This window comes from Carassius gibelio, chromosome A21 (genome assembly GCF_023724105.1).
Source record: "Carassius gibelio isolate Cgi1373 ecotype wild population from Czech Republic chromosome A21, carGib1.2-hapl.c, whole genome shotgun sequence".
NCBI classification, from domain to species: domain Eukaryota; kingdom Metazoa; phylum Chordata; class Actinopteri; order Cypriniformes; family Cyprinidae; genus Carassius; species Carassius gibelio.
Genome location: NC_068391.1, coordinates 15,246,739 through 15,267,749, shown reverse-complemented (window position 1 = coordinate 15,267,749; position 21,011 = coordinate 15,246,739). Strand labels below are relative to the sequence as shown.

The following is a 21,011-nucleotide window of genomic DNA, read 5'->3' as shown; positions in this document are numbered from 1 at the left end:
AAAAAATTAACTTCAGAAGATTTCTTTTTTTAAATTGAGTTTAAATTTTTGTTCTTTGTTTTATTTTTCTCAGAACTCCCTAGAATGTTTCGAGGCCCATGGGGTCCTCAGACAGGGTTTAAAAACCACAGATTTATACTATTTTGATAACATTTACAGATAGTTTAGCCGTTCCTTTCTTGTCATTTTGACAGAAAAAAAAAAACGTATCTGGTGTGATGTGTTTAGAAACATTTTCACAGTAAAGAATGCTGATTTTAAACTCCCCTGCAAAAATAGACCAGGAGAGAGACATGAGTTAAAGGGATAGTTCACTCAAAAATGATAATTCTGTCATTAATTACAAACCCTCATGTCGTTCCAAACCTGTAAGACCTTTGTTCATCTTCAGAACACAAATTAAGATATTTTTGGTGAAATTTGAGGGCTTTTTGACCCTCCAAAGACCGCAAGGGTCCAAACACATTCAAGGCCCAGAAAGAACATTGACAGAAGAGTGCATGTGACTTCAGTGGTTCAACCATAATGCTATGATAATAATTTTTCTAAACAGAAATTTAGAAGCATCCATCAGAGTGATGGACAATGATTATTTGAAGCACAACCTCTCAGATGACCTGTTATTGGTCATTAAAACCACTCTCATAATCATTGATTCTTTTTAAATTATGTTCATGTCAAAAATATATTTCTTATATGCTATTTACTAACCCCTTAAACTCTCCATCCAGAAAAGCAATGGATCAGCACTGAAGATCAAGCACTGTCAGGACTGAGAAGGAGAGAAATGAAGGAGGAACATCACAGGAACAAGCACACATGCTTCAGCACACAGTTTGCATCTCCTCTAGTTTCTGCTGCAGGTGGTCAACTGGCACTGACTCGGCACATTTATTGATTTTGCACATTTTGAAGTCTTTCACAGTAAAGAAATAAAGAAATAATCCAATATCTTGTGAGTTAATGAAATACAAACTTGGATTAGCAGGTCAATAATAGTAACTTTCCTCACTTAATAGTAATAAAACAACACATTTTATTTTAATTAACAATATACCCAGCACCTGAAACATTCCACAGTATTCTGAGACTCACATAAATGTACTTGACCAGCGCTATTACTGCTGGAAAAACTTGCCACAGAAGATATCATTATACAAATTAATTTAGTAACAAATCAATCTAAAATGCACTAGAGAGGTCATATAATAATACAATAGGCTAGCACAACATTGCTTTTCTCTGGAACACTCACATTTGAGCAATCCCTGAAAATCTGCCCTAAAATCAGCCATTGTTTGGAGATGTTTTCAGCCATTACTGTGTTCCCCGAAGAGTTATTTATAATATATATTATTAAAATAAAACTTGAAGTACTAAACTTTTTTGTGTATATTAAGTGTATATATTCATTGAGTATAGTCCATGGATCACAGAAAAATAAACCATTATTGTCACAAACAGCTGAAATGTGTTAAATGTAACACTTTTAAAGGGACTTTCTCCATTCAGTCTTTGGTAAAAATTATTTTTAGTTTCCTTATAGTATAAATTGCTTAACAAAAAGAGCTGTGTTAATTTATTTCTCTATGATTGTACTGTTACACGTGTAAAGGTTTCTGTATGGCAATGTTGATTTTGTTAAATAAAATATTGTATTTTGAAACCTTTGTTCTATTTGTGAGCCATATTTAGCTACACAAACCCTGACTGTATAATTTACTGGACCTCTTTTAAGTTTTGCAACAATATGTGCTATGATAAACAGCGATTTGTGACAGGATGTACAGACATACAGTGGCCCCAAAAATTATTTGGATGCTTAAACCACATTTATACACACATTAATATTTCCTGCAAGAATGTCATTGAGGTAAATAAATAAATAGTTACTGCAAACAACTGCTGGAAACAAGCTTTAGAACGATCATATGAGCTGTTTTTAATATGGCATTTAAAATGTCTTTTTTTTTCAAACTGTAGAATGTTTTATATTGTATAATTTAAAGCCAGACAATTTATGCTTTTTATAATAAAAGCTTTATTAGGTAACGCTTTATTTTAAGGTGTCATTGTTACACATATTACATGTACTTACTTTTATAATGACAATTAATTATGCATAAATACATGCAATTAACCCTAAGAATTAACCAAACCTTAACCTTAAAATAAGTACATGTAATTAATTAATATAACTCAGTACTTAAATGCATAGTTACACTGTAACAAAGACACCATAAAATAAAGTGTAACCCTTTGTTAAAATCATTTAGAATAAATTATCATTATTTACAATTGTCTCTGAACTTTTCCACAGACCCCCTAGAACCATCTTATGGACCCCAGGCTAAGATTCTCTAAATTACAATAATATGAACCTGTGCCACTGTTTGTCAGAGACAGTGAAGTAAAACTTGTTTTACTTCACAAAAAGCATCATATGTATATTAGTTGTTTTTATTTTTTGGTATAGTATCTTTGAAGCAAACTTCTCAAGGTGAGAAAAACAACCTGGGAGCAAAACACACAAGTAAGCCTAAAAGCCATCCTTTAAAAAAAATAATTAAAAATCTGTTTTTATGGCCTATTTTAATGTCAAATGCATTATCCTAGTGGCCCCAGAAATCATTCCCAGGAACTATTTGTGAAGTCCCTAAAGCTTTTTTGGTTGTGCTTTTAATACAAGCAAGGCAGTAAAATGTCTTGTAAACATAATTTACACTAAATGTAGTTTGTAATTTAGGTTATAAATTATTTTAATTAACATTTACTATAGCAGACTGGAAAGATAATTACACTGATTCTACTCTTTTATATTAGGATTCTCTCTCTCTCTCTTTATGACTCACATAATAATACATTTAATCCTAAATATGAATGTTAGAGAATGCTTAATCTTCTTTAGTCAAAGAGGTCGGGTCACAATTTGCAGCGTCTATGGAAAGCCGTTGTAACATTTAATCTATAAACTGTACTATATTTTTTTTCCTGTTATTAGTACTTATTTTTTAGATACTAGTATCTTTTCCATTAAGTACTAGTACTTATTCATTAACTACTAGGTACTTGTGCCTGTTCTTTAGGTACTAGTGTCTTTTGTAAAGTTACTATTACTTAATCATTAGATACTAGTACTTATTTATTAGGGACTAGTATTTATTAATTAGATACTAGTACTTATTGATTAGGTACTAGTATTTATTAATTAGATACTAGTACTTATTGATTAAATACTAGTACTTATTAATTAGATACTAGTACTTAATTCAATAGCGACTATTAACTTTTATATTGTTACTAGTAACAAATGTAATTTTTTTTGCTATTGACTTATATGGGGGTCCGTCATTGAGAAATCAACTATTGAGTTTTGACTAGTATGTATTCCACTAGTGAATAGTACTTAATTTTTATGTACTAGTAGTTTTTCATCAGGTACTCGTGTGTATTTATAGATACTACCTATTAAATAGACACTAGTACTTATTATTAGATACTAGTACTTATCAATTAGATACTAGTACTTATTCATTAGGTACTAGTGCTTATTTATTAAAAACTAGTTCTCATTCATTAGATACTGCTACCTATTAAATAGACACTAGTACTTATTCATTAGACACTAGTATATTAGATACTAGTACTTATCCATTAGATACTAGTACTTATTTATTAGATACTAGTACTTATTCATTAGATACTAGTACCTATTAAATAGATACTAGTACTTATTTAATGGATACTAGTACACATTTATTAGATACTAGTACTTATTCTAAATGTTATTAGTATGATTTTTTATTTTACTAGTAATTTTTTTTGTTGAACAAAAATAAGACGAACATAAGACAAGAAAAAAAGCAGATCTGACTAGTAAGATAGAATAGTTACTAGTAGTGATTAAAAAAGGTACTAGTGTCTAAAAAATAAGAACTATTACCTAATGAATAACTACTAGTATCTATTAAATAAGGACTAGTATCTAATGAATAAGTACCAGTATCTAAAAAATAAGCACTAGTATCTAATGAATACTTACTAGAAATATTTAAACAGATACTAGATACTATTGCAATAATAACTAGTCAGAAATTAAAAGATGATATCAAACAGAATAACTTCAAGTCTATGTTCATTTGGAGATATCTTCAACCTCATTACGATCTAGTAAGAATACATTTGGAGATATCTTCATTTAAACAGATTATTATATAAACATGAGTACCTCTCCACCGTCCAATCAGAGTCCATATGGTAATACAATACGCAGAATAAATTTGCATTAGGATTGCATTTTAAACTTTATTCTCATAAAAATACGCCGGTGGTTTGAAGAGCAGAGATAAAAGCATATATTGTCGCAGTCATTGTTTATTTTCATCATGTTTCATCAGTAAAATATCTATCTGAATGTTATTCAGCTACATCTACAGCGAAAGCTGAATTTCCTGGAACTTCATCAGTTGTTGTGGAGTAGAGTTGTGATGTTCGCGAACGAACCGATTCTTTTGAACGGCTCATAAACATGAACGATGGGAGCCGAGTCGCGACTGGAGAGGAGCCGTTCTTTCTATCGTTCTTTTTTCCTATGCGTGTTCATACAAATGAGCTCCTCCAGGAGACAGAACAGTTATAGGGGGAGGGGCGCACCCAGCGCAGGCCAACCCTTTATAGCGTGATGATATTAGTTATTAGTTGTGCATGCATTTACATTGCATTTTGTGTTCATTTAAAACTTATTTTAAAATCATTAAAAATGTTCTTTTGTGATACTGTACTTGTATAGAAATTTTTCACTAAAAGCTGTTTTCCACAGACATTCATTGCAGCCCACTTTGTTATTGTTCATTGACTTGAAGGGGCTGATGTCCTATTTGCAAAGTTTACAGTAGTAATAGTATGTAGTATGTAGACATTTCCATTTTATTTATTCTAATTTTATCTACTTTAAAAAAAAAATAGTTTTCTATCAAAATGTTCTTGTGTGATAACAATGTTCTTGTGTGGAAGTGTTTGTAGTAAAAGCTGTTTTGCACAGAAATTCATTGCAGCCGGCTTCGTTTTTTATGTTTATTTGTGAGTAGGTATTGTATGAATAACATAAGTCAACGTAGTTTTACACACACACACACACACACACACACTCACACTTTGTACTAAAGGTAAATCAAAATAATGATGTCACTGTCTAAGCAGAGGGATTTGTGCAACCCTATGGAATATAGTCCACACATGAGAAATGAGGTAACAATCAATATTTCAGAATAATTCAAACTCAGATATTGGTGTGTGATATCTGAGCTTTAATTATTTGACTACAAATCTCACCTCATAATACCTCCCAGTGATTATTTCCAGGATAAACTGAGATGCTCCCAAGCTGGCTTCTTAAAACTGACTAAATATTTAAAAAGAGCCAAAAGAGCCATTCTTTTGAACGGCTCTTTGAAAGGAACGGATCGCTAAGATCCGGATCCCCTCAAAGAGCCATAAATCCCATCACTATTGTGGAGTTTCTACTCGAGGGTGCCCTCCAGCGATGAGTATGAATTAAAAATAAATTAATTGAGTACTCATTATTGCTCGCAAAACCCTAATTTGAGTAAAAATAGCTAAAATAACTAAGAACTTTGAGGTAAAAAATAGTCAATTCCTTACGTTCTTCTCTGGGGTAAATAAGTGTGCATTTTGCAGCTATATTTATTATTATATTTATTCTTATATAGGCTACTCAGTTTTGTACATTAAAGTGAAATAGTGTTATTACAAAATTAATGTTCCTTGTTTTGTTTACTGTTTTAGAAATAATAACCATAACCAATATTAGTTATGGTTAGGCTACTATATTTAAGAAATTACAATTAAAAAACTGACAAAAATATGTTTTCTATGTGCTTGTGTACAAATAATTGTTTCTTTTCTATTTGGTTTTCTAAAAAAAGTACATCCATCTCCGTTTCTGTTTCCTGTTTAATCTTTCTCCTATATGTTGCTGGCTCATTAAAGGCCGTATTGCAAGGTAAATTTTTTAACGAATTTGTGCAATTTGCTTGTTGGTAATAAACATTTAAACTGTTATCCATTGTATTTTATGTTGTTGGGTATCACAAAACGGAATATAATACGAAAAAGTAGGTACTATCTTTCAGCGATTTCTTTTCCCCCACAATGCATTGCATTACGTCACATTGGGGAGAGAATTTACCAAAGCCCGCCTTGAAAGCATTGAGAGTGACTAGAGACGAGTAGTATTTTTTTATTAGTTTATTTATCAGGGACAATGCAGCGCACATTGTTACATACTTAATTATCATAGACAAAGCCATAACAAAATGTGTAAATGTGTTGCATAAAAAGTTTCTAGCCAATAGGCTAATTTGCAACCCCAGTCCCTGGTCAGGCCTTTCTAAAAACATAAAAAACTACGTAGTGTAAACTACACAATCATGCAACAAATACCTTATAAACATTAACATTAACATTTTACACAATCCCGACCACATTACACAACACAACACAACACAACACAACACATCACATCCAGCACAGACAATACATTGCAACAAAAAGTGAGTCAATGTCCACATATTTGATTTTCTTTCAGCCAGTGTTTCACCTTTCTATTAAATGTTTTCAGGTTGGTTTCTGTTTTTATTTCCGTTGGTAAATCATTCCAAAAATAGGTCCCTATCACTGAAAAACTTGAGTGGCCAAAAGTGGTTTTGCGCCCCTCTGCTATGCAGTTGCCACCCGCTGCTCTCCTAGTGGCAACTCCCCTTGTGTTTATTTTTGTCACAAAAGGACAGAGTACGGCTGGAGCTTGATTATTTATACATTTAAAAATCAGCTTAAGAAAAGAGAACTTAATAAAACTGTCAAAATTTAAAAGCTTGTATTTCTGTATAATCAAACAGTGATGCCACATAATTGGTTTCTGATCCATTATTTTCAGTGCTTGTTTGTATAATGACATGATGGGTTTGACTGTTGTCTGGGAGGCTTGGCCCCATACAGTAACACAATAAGATAGATGAGAAAGTATCATAGCATGAAAAAACAGCAAAGCTGCTTTGACAGGTATATGATGCCTAATCATTCTAAAACAGTTTAGGTTTGTCCGAACAGTCTTACAGAGTTTGTTAATGTGTGTATTGAATTTGAGTTGGGGATCCAGAATAATACCTAAAACATTTTATTCCTCAACTTCCTCTATGGCTTCTCAGTAGATGAGAGTATTCAGATATATATATATATATATATATAGATAGATAGATAGACTACATACATATAGATAGATAGACAGACAGATAGGCAAACTTTCTGAGCGCAAGGAATTGTAACTAGATTTATTTTATTGCAATGTTACATTGACCTAAAATCTTTTTTCAACGTGTACCACTTGCATAAACACTGCATCCGTAGGCAGTATTATTCGCAGGGGCTATCATCCTTGTTTCACGTGCTGTGTGACCTCGGAACTCGGAGTACATCGATCTAGTACGAGACACGCGTTAACGGGTGGGAGGTCACGGGTTTGATTGCCATTCCAATGCACTTTCACGGGTTTAAAGTTGGAAAAACACAGGTTACGGGTTGCCTGGAACGTGGCATCATACTAGGCTGAGGCTTTAATAGGTCTTTAAGACCATTTTTGAGACATTTTAAATGATCTTGATTGATTTATGTACCCATTAATCGGAAGTGGTGGTTAACCTGCAACATGGCCTTTAATATTCAACATACAATTACCATACTGGGCAGAAACTAGCAAATTTAAAAAGTACTAGTATCTATTAAGTTCAGGATATCCCTGGTAAAAAAAGTTACTACTAACTAAAATATAAGTAGTTCTATATTTTTTTTTTTTTACACAAAGAGTTAAATTAAATTCTAGTCACTATAGGAATAAGTACTAGTATCTAATGAATAAGTACTGGTAACTTTACAAAAGACACTAGTACCTAAAGAATAAACACTAGTACCTAAAGAATAAGCACTAGTAGTTAATGAATAAGCATTAGTACCTAATGAATAAGTACAAGTACTTAATGGAAAATATACTAGTATCTAAAAAATAAGTAATAGTAACATGAAAAAAAGATACTAGTACGGTTTATAGATTAAATGTTACACCGGCTTGCCATACAGCGTTCGTATCCTGCGCTGTGTGTGTGTCGCGAGGCTCGAGAGCAGTGTTAGCACACTAGCACAGCTAGCGCGAGGCTCCGTTCACAGGTTCACTTCATTGAAAGTTAGCTGTTAGCCGCTATTTCGTTTAAGCGAGTGATCAATCATGGCGGAGGTGCGCAGCCTGCGGGTGTCTGTGAAGTCGGAAAGCGCGTCCGATCGGTCGGAGTCAGACTCAGAATCGGACTCCGATCGAGATGCCCGGGAAGCGGAGCCCATGGAGGTGGAGGAGGGAGACCCGGAGCTGGAGTCCATCTCTGTTCGCCGAAGTTTAAAGGAGCTGTTGCCGGTGAGTAAGTCCGTAGGCCTCATTTAATCCACGGCCTCGCGTAGTACAGTAAACCGGACGTTGGTGAAGCCAACGTGGTGTTGAGTTCAGAGATAGGCCACTATTCCTGCTTTTGAACATGTTGTGGTAATGGGGTTTATGCTACATTTGCATAATGCGCAGTGATGGTCTGTTGTTTAGAAGGATCTTGGGAAAGTGATGTAAATCTCTGGCCTAGGTTTCCTGACTTTTCATTTAACGTTAGTGCGTATGTTATTTCTATACTAACGTTAATTGTTTAAGAACTGAAATTATTCTGGTTTAGTTAGGACAGCATTGTGGATATCGAAGAAAATGTGATCACCTTGAATCTAATGCTAACAAGTGAAAAGCTTCTGTTGTGTGTGTGCTGATCACATCACGTTTCTCTGTGTGATTTGCACAGGACACCAGCAGACGTTATGAAAATAAGGCTGGCACCTTCATCACTGGAATCGATGTCACGTCTAAGGTAAGTTTCAGCTGGTTGTGTGAATATATCAGTCGTCTACTAATGTAAGCTGCCTGTTGTTCACAACATTTGTACGTGCTCAGGAGGCCATTGAGAAAAAGGAGAAGCGTGCAAGAAGATTTCATTTTAGCGCAGAGGAAAATCTGGCACAGAGGAATGTTGTTCTAGACCGGGATCTGCTGAAGAAAGGTAAGAAGTCTTACACAACTATAGCTCAACAATTGATTTAAAGTCAGCATGAAATAAAAATTCACCCAGTCTGTTTTTCAAATGATAAATGAATGTTATACATCATATTGTGAAAATTGTTGTCATTTTGTTCTGTTGTGGAAAGTGTGTACAAAATTTATTTTCTTGTTAAAAGAAGCTACACAGACCATAAACAACAACTTCTTTTTTTATTATTATTATTTTCCATATAGGTTTGTAACAATGTTAGGTTTAGAATATGATGACCCATGATGTTCATTCTAGTGAACTATCCCTTTAAAATCTCTCCCACTCTCTCTTCAGCGATCCCGAATGTGCGTCTGGAAGCCCTACACATGAGTGGAGTCGATGACATGAGCACTCAGGATGTTTTTGGCTACTTTAAAGAGTATCCGCCTGCCCACATTGAGTGGATAGATGACACTTCCTGTAAGTACACACTTTCATAATTATACATTGGATTCATAGAAATCTGAACTGGAAACATGTAAAGTTTTGTTTAAAGCTGGATTGTGGTGCTCATAGTCAAATCACTCATTTCCAGGCAATGTGGTGTGGCTAGACGACATCACTTCATCCAGAGCTCTCATTAACTTGAGTCGGATGCCAGACAAAGAAGAGGTCACAGACACTGACAGCTCGAAGCCATCTGAACTTTCAGTCCAGCCGCAGAAAGGTTTGTCTTCTCTTTATGAAAGTCCTGTGATTTCATTGTGCAACCTTGAAATAGACGCTGTGTTTCACCAAATGTTGTGACACAAAACTCTCTCATTGTTTCTGATCAGCTCAGCGAAACCGTGGCTCTGATGATGATGACGAGGAGGAGGAAGGCGAGGTAGATGATGATGCCGAAGATGAGGTGGTGAAAGCAGATAAGAGCAGGAACAGTGATGGCAGTGAGGGTAAAGCTAGCGACATTGAGGAAGAGGCCGAAAAGAAAACACAGGAAACCGCAGAGGTAAACTTGTCAGATTATTGATGGTAATTCAAATTTATTTTTGTCTTTTTTTAATGCAAATTCTATTTAATTTTTTTCATCCTAGACAAGTCTACTTTCGCAACCGGAGAGAGAGTCTCTTTTCCGAAATGATCTGCGGCCCACAGTCAAGCCCTTCAAAGGCAACAAGCTGTTGTTGCGCTTTGCCACCCAGGGTGAGAAAAATACTTATGAGAGTTGCCTATAAATAAAAGGAATTGTGTCAGGAGCTCTTTATTACTTGATGATAATGTTGATAAAGAACAGACTTGGGCAGGGGTTTGCAGGTGCGTAGCACCAAATTCTGGGAGTGTCTGGCACGGAGTTCATTCTCTCAGTTGGTGTTATTAATATATTTTGAAATGGATAATGACATTAATTGGAGGGCCCAATTAATTCGAATTAGGCTAGAAAAAAATTGCAAAAAACAAATTTGATGGGATTTCAAAGGGCCCTCTCCCTAGACGGGGCCCTGGGTAGTCAGTTCCACTTTCCCCCCCACTACCACGCCCATGGGGGTCAGCAACCTTTTCGGCATGACTTGCCTTTATTTTATTTTCCGGTTAACCTCAACCCCACTCCTCAATGCATTCTGTACAGTAAATAAACATTTTTAAATGATACAATAGAAAAACAATAGGTCTATTTGAATTTCATGCCAATAGTTTATAAAGATTTTTTCCTAAATTGTTTTTTAAACTAAAAAAAAGAGACACAGACGCAGACTATGTCTCTCTTTCTCAAAATGGCCATATTTGTGGAAAAAAATTGTAAAACGTAAAGCTGTAAAACGTATCATTAAAAGTTGCCTAATATTAACTGATTTTCAGCTTCATCTTACCTCACTCTCTTTAACATTAAACTGACGCTTCGTGCTCTGCTTCTGTGAACAGTAAACCCCGCCTACTTTTATTTGATTGGCCATCTCAGTCATTTTGTAATTGACAAGAGGCTTTGATCTGAAGTAGAGATCGACCGATATGGGTTTTTCTATAGCCGATGCCGATGTTTAGAGGTCAGGGTCAGCCGATGGCCGATATGTGCTGCCGATTTTTAGGGCCGATATCTTGGAGTTTTCCCCTTGATTTGCATGCTAAAATGTCACACTAATAATAAGTGGATGCACAACACATTTTTTCTAAACCTATCATAATTTATTGAGCACTGACTTGAACAATCTCTTTATTCATCTTAATTTAGTGCACTGCACTGTATTAAAATAAAAAAAAAATGTATCCAAAGTTAACCAAACAAATTAATAAACTGACCAAGTATTAAATATATAAAACAGGTAATGTATATATATATGTGTGTGTGTGTGTGTGTCAATCATTTACATAAAAGTTTTAGAGCATTTACATGTATCAAGTAGAATTTTTCAAGTTTGTTGGAACATAAATGTAAACTTAAATATACATTTAAATAAATACAATTTTAGAAATAAAAATCAATTAAACTGAAAAATATATAAAAAATAAATAACAGTAGTGCTGCAAAGACACTAGCAACCAGCAACATTTGTGTTTGGTATAAATGACACAGAACATCTAAAGTGCATTCTAATTTCGAACTTACATCGCAGTCTGTTCATTATTAAAATAAAGTACAGTCAACCAAACATTTAAAAAGTTACACTGGTCAGTTTAAATACACCGTATACCGGACCACTCTGCTGTTATGCCAAGGACGTTTTTGCTCATGTGAAGAGGATGGTTTTTTTCCGTCTAGTTTACATTAAAATAAATATTATAGTTTAACATTCAGATACATTGCGAATATGGAAACATTTCGATATGTGCAGAACAAGACGTGAGCAATAACCTCCAAATACATCTAGTCAAACCCGCGCTCGCTCGTCCTCGTATGGACTTAGTGCACATGGCATAATATCTTCTTTTTAACATAATAATAAGGACTTCTCATCTCCCAGTCTGCTGTGATGAAGTGAGCAGTTATCATCACAGAGCTCTCCGTCCCCCTGGACGTCCACCCCTCTATCGTCAGCGCAACAGAGGATGCTCGGGATAGTTTATCCACAACTTTTTTTTTCTCCTGTTCATAAAGATCTGGCACAATCTTTTCACTCTAACCTCTTTCCTTCATCATTAGCCTATATCTGACAGGGAAGCCAAAATGCACGGGGCGTTCAAGCTCCTCCGCTCGGCATTATCACTGAGTGTGGACTGAACATGCCAACTTTTTTTTTTTTTTTTTTTTTTTCATAAATCAATCCGCGGGTCACGCGTATGCCGAACTGAAGATATTGATCTGAACGGATCACGGATCAATGATGATCCGTTGCACCACTACTATAGTGTCATTTGAAAACAATGCAATTGCGTTTCAAAATACAACAACGAGCACCACGAAACCATTTAAAGAGGCGCATTCAGCGGTCTCCTTGACAGGAAACATTCAGCAAAGTAAAATGATCTCAAACGTATGGCGCGCTCTCTTCATTTTATCAAACGATCATAATCACATTTATTCATTTTACAGTCCTGCTACTAGCATTTTATTCATACTAAAACCCCTTTAATTCAGGTGAGAAAGCTTTTTTTCCAAGTGGCCTTTGCACATAATAATAATACCGCTGCAGACGCATTTTGCAGCATTAAGGTTATTACTTGATCGTTAATTAAAACGACGATCGATCATGGAAATTATCAAATATTGACATCCCTAAATACAAATGAGTTGGATGGAAAACTGGTTATTGTCTGCATCAAACCATGCTTCCGAACACATGTGATTCACCGTTCTGGGCAGCTCCAGGACAGCTGTCTCTCCGAGCGCGGTGCCGTCTGTAAGCGGGGCGGAGTAACGGAGCCCTCAATCACGCTGCAGTGTTTGTGAGAGCTGACAACTTCTCCACCCCATTTACAGAGTGAAATTCTTTGACTACCTTTATCTCACAGGTCTGTTTTTGAATCTTCCAAAAGTTTTGGCTTGGGGTGCTTTACATGCAGTGGCTGCAGCAGCACTTTCCACTGCGCCAATAACGCGGGGCTGCCCGCCGACGTGCCTGACTTTAAATCTGCGCTACTAAACACGGATATCGGCCGATGCCGATATATTAAAAAATGACAAATATCGGCCCGATATATCGGTCAACCTCTAATCTGAAGTGCCTAGTATGTGCAGCGGTCACGCACACATCCGTAAACTAGCCAAGTTAATTCTCACACTTTATTTATAGCTCCTAAGAGGCTGTTTGACTATTAGTTATTACCTCAAAATATTCATCATCATGCAGTTTTCCATATTGCTTGCATGTCAGAGATTATCCCTCTGCATGCCGTAGGTTGCTGGCCCCTGGAGTAGTGGATGCACTGAAATGAAAATTCTGTGCCGAAACCGAAACAAAAAAATTCTAGATGCACTTGGCCGAACCGAAAAAGAAAATGCTTTGTAGTAATTGTTATTTTATTAAATAATATAATTTTGTAAGACTTTTTAATTTAACTTAATATTTTCAATGATACTGTATTACAAAAACACAGGCCAATAAAATAATCACACTTTTATTGAAAGTAACATTATAAAATTTGATCAAAATATATAAATGGCAATATATTATTTTTAATTATTCTATGCAACAGAATCCGATATAACGAATTCTTTTTTGAGTAACTAACCAAATAATCTATAGTCTTAAAAAAAGAATTATTATCAGAGCATGTGAGCAGAGCATAATTCCACGAGAAGGTAGTGTCTTTTTACCAGCATTGCCATATTATGGATTGCCAAACCTCACAAAATTAGAAATAAATAAATATACAAAGAAATGTAAAAACAAAAAATATATACAAAGTAAAGTATTTTTACGTTTATTTCCTTAGTTATGTATTTTTTTCCACATTTTATTTTCTTCTAATCTTTATTTATACATATTTATTTGCACTTTTATTTATTTCCACATTTATTTATTTATTTATTAATTTCTACATTTCTTTGTCCATTCAGTAATGAAGAGGGTATGTTTTACCTTAATAATCGTAATGGAGCCAGAGTAGGCGAGTTGTAAGCTTTGATGCCACAGTGTCACCTTGTGTTGCCCAAACTAAATACAAGTGTAGCCTACATGACATGCCTGTTGATAATGAGATGAAGTATTATCAAAATACCTTTCTACCCAGCCTGGCATAAACGGCACGATTTAGTTCTGGGTTTGATGAAGGCCCGCCTTCCGAAAAACAAAATGTGTTGTGATTGGTTAGCTGTCCCAGTGCGTTGTGATTGGTGAACATCTTAGACGGTATTTCAGCCCCAAACTTAAAAAAAAAAAAAAACTTGATGCTACAGCAACTCTTCTTCTTCGCACTCAGCCAAGTGTTCTAACCACGACCTCGACCGTCTCTACCAAACCATTAGAATTTCCGTAGGCGGGAATTATTTTAATGATTTTCTAAAGGTGGCCATACATGGCGTGATTCTGAAGGTCGGAACTTCGTGAGCCGTCGCAGATGTCACGATTGAGTTTATCCGACAATCATATGGAGGCAGTCACACAATACTAATTCACTACGATTTTAAAAACTCTGACATAAGCATTACGTTTCACGCCATTCATGAAAAAATGTATTCTGCCGACAAAATAGTTTTCTTTGTGGCAGCTATGGCTTGTGACGGCCAAAAAAAACTAAAAAACAAACGAAGCTATGGCAAAGAAAATGGCTGAAAAGCATGGACTTTCTGTTCTTCATAAACAACTCGAGGTGAGGCTATTTCTGAATTTCTAGTAGTTTTGCCGGATATTCAACAGGCATATTCATTCATATATTCATATAGATATAGATATATATAGTGGTCACCTGATGATCCTCGACTGTCTTTCTGTTTTGTGATGGTTGTGCATGATTCCTTTGTTTGTTCTGAACAGTTAAACTGAGCAGCGTTCTTCAGAAAAATCTTTTAAGGTCCTGCAGATTCTACAGTTTTCCAGCATCTTTGCATATTTGAACGCTTTCAAGCAGTGACTTTATGATTTTGAGATGCATCTTTTCACACTGAGGACATTTGAGGGACTCAAACAAAACTATTTAAAAAGATTCAAACATTCACTGATGCTCCAGAAGGAAACAAGATGCATTAAGAGGTGGGGGGTGAAAACTTTTGAACACGATGAAGATGGCCAAATTTGTCTTATTTTGTTGACATTTTTTTTTCCATTTAGTTCTGTCCTTCGTAAGCAACAGAAGATTCTTGTATGTTTACCGGTACACAAATTAAGTACAATTTACCTTGATCTTCAAATTCCAAAAGTTTTCACCCCCCAGCTCTTAATGCATCTTGTTTCCTTCTGGAGCATCAGTGAATGTTTGAATCTTTTAAAATAGTTGTGTTTGAGTCCCTCAAATGTCCTCGGTCTGAAAAGATGCATCTCAAAATCATAAAGTCACTGCTGGAAAGGGTTCAAATGTGCAAAGAAGCTGGAAAACTGAAGAATCTGCAGGACCTTAAAGATTTTTCTGAAGAACGCTGCTCAGTTTAACTGTTCAGAACAAACAAGGGACTCATGCACAACCATCACAAAACAGAAAGACAGTCGAAGATCATCATGTGACCACACACAGTACTAAGAACCAAGCGTTCCCAAACTTTTGAGTGGGGTTATTTTAATAATTTCAGCAATTTTTTTTTGTCTTGTGGACTAAATGTTAATATCTTTTATGTACAATATCTTACTCAGGACAGTACTAAATAAAAAAATAACATGCATTTAGTATGATCTCTCTTATTTTTTGAAAATTACTCATATTTTCACAGATTCTGCAAGGGGTGCCCAAACTTTCGAGCCCCACTGTATATATAGACTATTTATATACATAATATGTGGGTTTTATCATCTTCTAGTTGGTCAACTTCAGATGGATCAACAAATCGTCTCGTTCAACTGCACATACGCCACGAATTTAAACCGACTAACATTCTCGGATCGGCCTGTAGTTGTTCTTACATGGTACGAGCCGCGACCATGCGATAATCTGCAAGCTCATACAACAGGAAAAATCACACCATGTTACACCCGCCTTAATAGGCCGCTTTGTGACATCACAAAACCCGGAAGACAATGCTGTGGACCAAATGAGCCGTTCGTTGTAGTTATTGAAAAGCGATTTTTTTTTTTTTTTTTTTTTTTAAACAAAATATTTCCCTTTGGAGTGGACTTTGAGGTTTTATACTTTTGTAGATCTTTTTTTTATGCCCAAACATACACACTTACTAAAATTCAAAAAGTGAAAAAACATAATAGGACCCCTTTAACAGTCTTGGCTGTTATTTTCCATCAGATGACAAAAAGGAGATGGGTGCGGCCAGAAGAAGTCGATACTACATGAAATACGGGAATCCAAACTATGGCGGCATGAAAGGGATCTTAAGTAACTCTTGGTAAGAAAAAAATGGCATTTGTTAGATACAAAAACATTTGGCACCTGCAAACATTGTTAGGGGTTTTCATAGAATTATACTATCTTTTCAGATATTTGGTTGCTTTTAAAAAAAAAAATTGTTTATTAAGCAAAGATGCATTAAACATGACCGTAAAGACATTTAGCGTTTCAAATAAATGCTATAATTTTGTACTTCCTATTATCAGAGAATCCTGAAAAAAATTATTTCCACAAAAACATTAAGCACCACAGCTGTTTTCAACGTTAATAATAATAATAAATGTTTATTGATCACCAAATCAGCATATTAGAATTATTTCTGCTTTAAATTCAGCTTTGTTGTGACCGGAATAAATGATTGTAAAATATATTAAAATATAATTTATTTTTCAATTGTAATATTTCACAATATTACAGTTTTTACGGCATTTTGATCAAATAAATGCAAATAAGAGACTTCTTTCAAAAACAAAATCTTACCTACCCAAAACTTTTGAATAGTAGTATAACTTAACTTTTCTGAAAAAATTTTTGTGGTGACTTTATAATCTGGAATTGTCAACTTCTATAGGAAACGGAAATATCACACGCGCAGAATCCAGCGTGACGTTCTGAAGACCAAAAAGTCTCTGATTGGAGACAGCATGGGACACACCCCACCTTACACTCATCGACACTCTGGTAAATCTCCCTGAATGACCCTTAAACTTGTACTTTTGGTATTTATTCTGTTTTCACCATTGAGATAGATTTGCTGCTGACAAGACGTAAAAAAAAAAAAAAACATACATTTTTCTCTTAAATCACAAACACCTTTGTCCTGTTTGTTGTTTTTGGTTTGTCAATTGAGCTCTTGCTTCTCTCAGCTGACCTGGTGAATCTGCCAGAAGAGCCTATTGAAGAAGAGGAGGAAGAGGAGGAGGATGGAGAGGAAGACATGGATGCTGACGATAGAGTAGTGGAGTATAAAGATCGGGGAGACCGTGAACGAGGGCCACGGCTTGGGGAAGGAGACCTGCGTAGTCGCTTAGGAGGCCCATCACCTGCATCTTCAGATTCAGATGAGATGGACTACGATCTGGAACTGAAAATGATCTCAACGCCCTCTCCCAAAAAGAGCATGAAGATGACCATGTATGCCGACGAGGTAGAAACCAACCTTCGCAGTCTTCGGTGAGTGCAGGTTTCTTTTTGACTCCAAAGGATAGAGAGGTTGCTACAGTTTAGGATTTGCATTCCGTTCAGTACTATTAGGATCCGAATGTGACCCTCATGCTGAAAACATTTCATGGTGATCAAGTTTCTTAATGGGAATTGTGCATTTTGTCCCTTCTGCTGTTTAGAAACTCCATACGGACTGAGACGAGTAGCAGTGTTAAGAGTCGCATTGGCGGCGGTGGAGGAGGTGGCGGCTCGTCCAAGTCTACATCAGACAAAGTGACCGATGTGAGACAGTTACTGGAGGAGAAGAGGCAGGGACACTCTCAGCAGAGATCATGCCCACCAGTGACTACAAGTGGCAAGATGGGTTAGTTATTGATGAAACAAAAGTCTTGATTTAATGTCCAGCATTGTAATATACATTACTTTGTCATCCTGAGGCCCCTTCTAGTGATATTTATGGTGTTTATATATTGTAATATGTTTTGTAGATGGTTGTAAGATTGCATATTTTATCTCCATCTCTTTGAATAAGTTGCAGGAAGTAGTCAAGCATAAACATTTTAAAATAAAAGTCCCAGTAAATTTTGGGCTTGATTATAATTAGAAGTCTGCATTATGCATAAAACATTTGACCTTGATATTATTGGTATTTTGGTTACACAGACTGTATCTGCCATTTAATGCAACATCCAATCACAATAATCTTTTTATTACCTTTCTTTAAAAGCAATCAAATTCTTATTTATTGAAATGCTATTAAATAAACCAAATACAGTACACATGTATGTATTGAAAAAAACGTTTTGAGTATTTTAAACCGCTTGCAGTTACCCTGTTTTGCATTCAAATGTGTGCACCAGGGTGTTTCGGAAAAATAAATAATTTGTCATTGATTGAAATCTACAGGATTGCTTAAAGGGGGGGTGAAATGCTCGTTTTCACTCAATATCCTGTTAATCTTGAGTACCTATAGAGTAGTACTGCATCCTTCATAACTCCAAAAAGTCTTTAGTTTTATTCATAAGAGAAAGATAGTCTGTACCGATTTTTCCCGGAAAAACACGACCGACTGGAGGCGTGAAGTGTGGGCGGAGCTAAAGAATCACGAGCGTGAGTAGGCTTTTGCGTTGAGAGCGTTTGGAGCCTGTGACATTACCTTGAGGAAAAAAAACATAATCGAAAACAAACCATGACTAACAGATTCAGCCGTTTATTTATGATCCATAATCAGATCCCGAGGCTGAAACTGAACGAGAGCAGCAGCAGCAATGACTCGCTCCGAGCGGGGCTCGAACCCGGGTCTCCGGCATGGGAGGGGACGCACTAACAAGGAGGCAGAGATATTTGAAGCAGTTTTACTCACCGCCTGCGGTTCCAACACACGATCGTGACCCTTTTTCGTTGGGATTGCATCATCCTTAAGAAATAAACGATACGCAAATCCGTCGTCAAACTGGGCCTTGTTTGTAAAACAAGCATCTTCGAAATGCAGGGAACAAAAACACTTGCACAACTCCGTTGAGCTCTGTAAAAATAAACTCCATCAACTGGTCCCTTAATGCTGTTTTTTCTTTGGTAATCTGTGCAGTGTTGTCTTGCCCTGGCAACCAAAAACACACTCCTTTTGTGACATTTCGCGACGCTCTCGCTCTGATCAGTGAATGTCTGTGCTCTCCCTGCTCTGCTATACGGGAGCGCACGCTCTTCGGACCCATATAAGGCCCTTAGGACCCATATAAGGAAATTCCGCTCCATCTAACGTCACACAGAGCCATACTCGAAAAAAACTTTCCGAAACTTGTGACAAACCGGAAGGAGTATTTTTGGAACAGAAATACTCCTTCAAACGTACAACTTAAATTTTTGAAACTTTGTCCATGTTTAGCATGGGAATCCAACTCTTTAACAGTGTAAAAAACTCAGTATGCATGAAATAGCATTTCACCCCCCCCCCCCCCCTTTAAGTTTGACCATGTTAGTGCTGAGCAAATGTGGGCAATGAAGGGATGTGTTTTCTCTCCACAGATGTGAGACAGAGATTAGGCAAAAGACCACACTCTCCGGAGAGACATCGCTCTGTCTCTCCCGTCATCTCTAGGAACGCAGTGTCTCGGAGAGAGCCTTTGACTGATGTGCGCAGCCGACTCGGAGTTGCAAAACTCGAGAGCCGTAGTCTCTTCTCAGAGTCCTCAAAAGACAAGAAAACGGGTATAGTTGGAGTCAGTACCATTTTGGGTCTCTACACTTTTTTTCTAATACTAATAGTACTTGTTTTTATTCAGGAGGCTTGTGGAGCCGCCTCGGCCCGTCTCACAGGGACAACAAAGAAGATGACAAGGCTTCTTCCCGAGCGTCTTCCTCAAGAGGAATAAGGCGACAAGATGACAAGGAATCTGACAGAGTTGATGGCAACGAAGAGGATGACACTCAGCTGCAGAAGATGTGGGGAGCAATGATCAAGCAGAAGGAGCAGCAGTCCAACAAGATGAAGAAGAGCCGACTGGACAGCTTGCCCTCACTGCAGATCGAGATCAGTCAGGACAGCAGCAACGGCTCAGACAGTGACTCCTGAATGAATCCTCCTGTAGGACGTGTGGGAATCGGAGGACTGATGAACGCTGTGGAAGAGAGTTTGAGAAAATCTGTGATAGACTGGGCCAAGAGACCCTGACATGTATAGTTAAACATTCCCACACTCCCACTAATAGAAAATTATTTGGTTGTATTTAACACAAATTGAGGGCCCATTTTTAATGCACCAGGTTGACAAAAACAACCCGTGATTCGACAGACTGTCTGTTAGCAGTACAGTTTTTAAAATCTTGCCAGTATGGTTGGTTTTCGTTCATGTTACATTATTAAGACTGTCGTAACACTGTGCATTTGATGTGGAGAACCCAATGGTCTGAGGTTTTTTTGTTTCTCTGGTGCAAGAATTCTATATTTACTGGACCTGAATGGATCAGTGCTTCATTGTACACAGTCCTATGAAAGGGGCACATAATGTAGCCAATGTAAAGATAATTGTCCCCAAAGGAATGGTCTGCAATCCCTAAATATGTGGTCAGTGAAAAATACAAGAAAAAAACACTGTATGTTGAATAAAAATCATTTTTACATCGCATTGGGTCTATAAAGTGATATGTGACTGCATGTCAGTGTTCAAAAGCAGCATATGAAAATCTGTATTGTAAATTGTCAGTAATGTGCAAATATATTACCTTTTCCCTCACTGAATTGTTTCAGAAAATATTTAACGTTATTGAAAAAAAAAAAAAAACGATTGCCCGCGGTATT

The 21,011-nt window shown here is 36.4% G+C and overlaps 2 protein-coding genes across 5 annotated transcripts in view; both read left to right on the top strand.

The window, feature by feature from the left end:
- Positions 1 to 1,666, top strand: part of LOC127941911 (rap1 GTPase-activating protein 2) — a 35,382-nt gene extending 33,716 nt beyond the window's left edge. For all 4 annotated transcript variants that reach the window (XM_052537370.1, XM_052537371.1, XM_052537368.1 and 1 more), the window contains one exon: positions 732 to 1,666. The gene's annotated coding sequence lies outside the window, so the exon portion shown is untranslated. The remainder of the gene's footprint in view (positions 1 to 731) is intronic.
- A 6,484-nt stretch (positions 1,667 to 8,150) lies between these two features.
- Positions 8,151 to 20,946, top strand: LOC127941508 (nuclear cap-binding protein subunit 3-like). Its single transcript, XM_052536590.1, has 13 exons — positions 8,151 to 8,479; positions 8,904 to 8,969; positions 9,053 to 9,158; positions 9,483 to 9,608; positions 9,724 to 9,855; positions 9,965 to 10,137; positions 10,223 to 10,331; positions 16,449 to 16,548; positions 17,122 to 17,231; positions 17,417 to 17,723; positions 17,894 to 18,078; positions 19,740 to 19,922; positions 19,997 to 20,946. Exons 1-13 carry the CDS (start codon positions 8,297 to 8,299, stop codon positions 20,284 to 20,286), a joined length of 2,070 nt encoding a protein of 689 aa, XP_052392550.1. The 5' UTR covers positions 8,151 to 8,296; the 3' UTR covers positions 20,287 to 20,946.
- Positions 20,947 to 21,011: the final 65 nt, after the last annotated feature.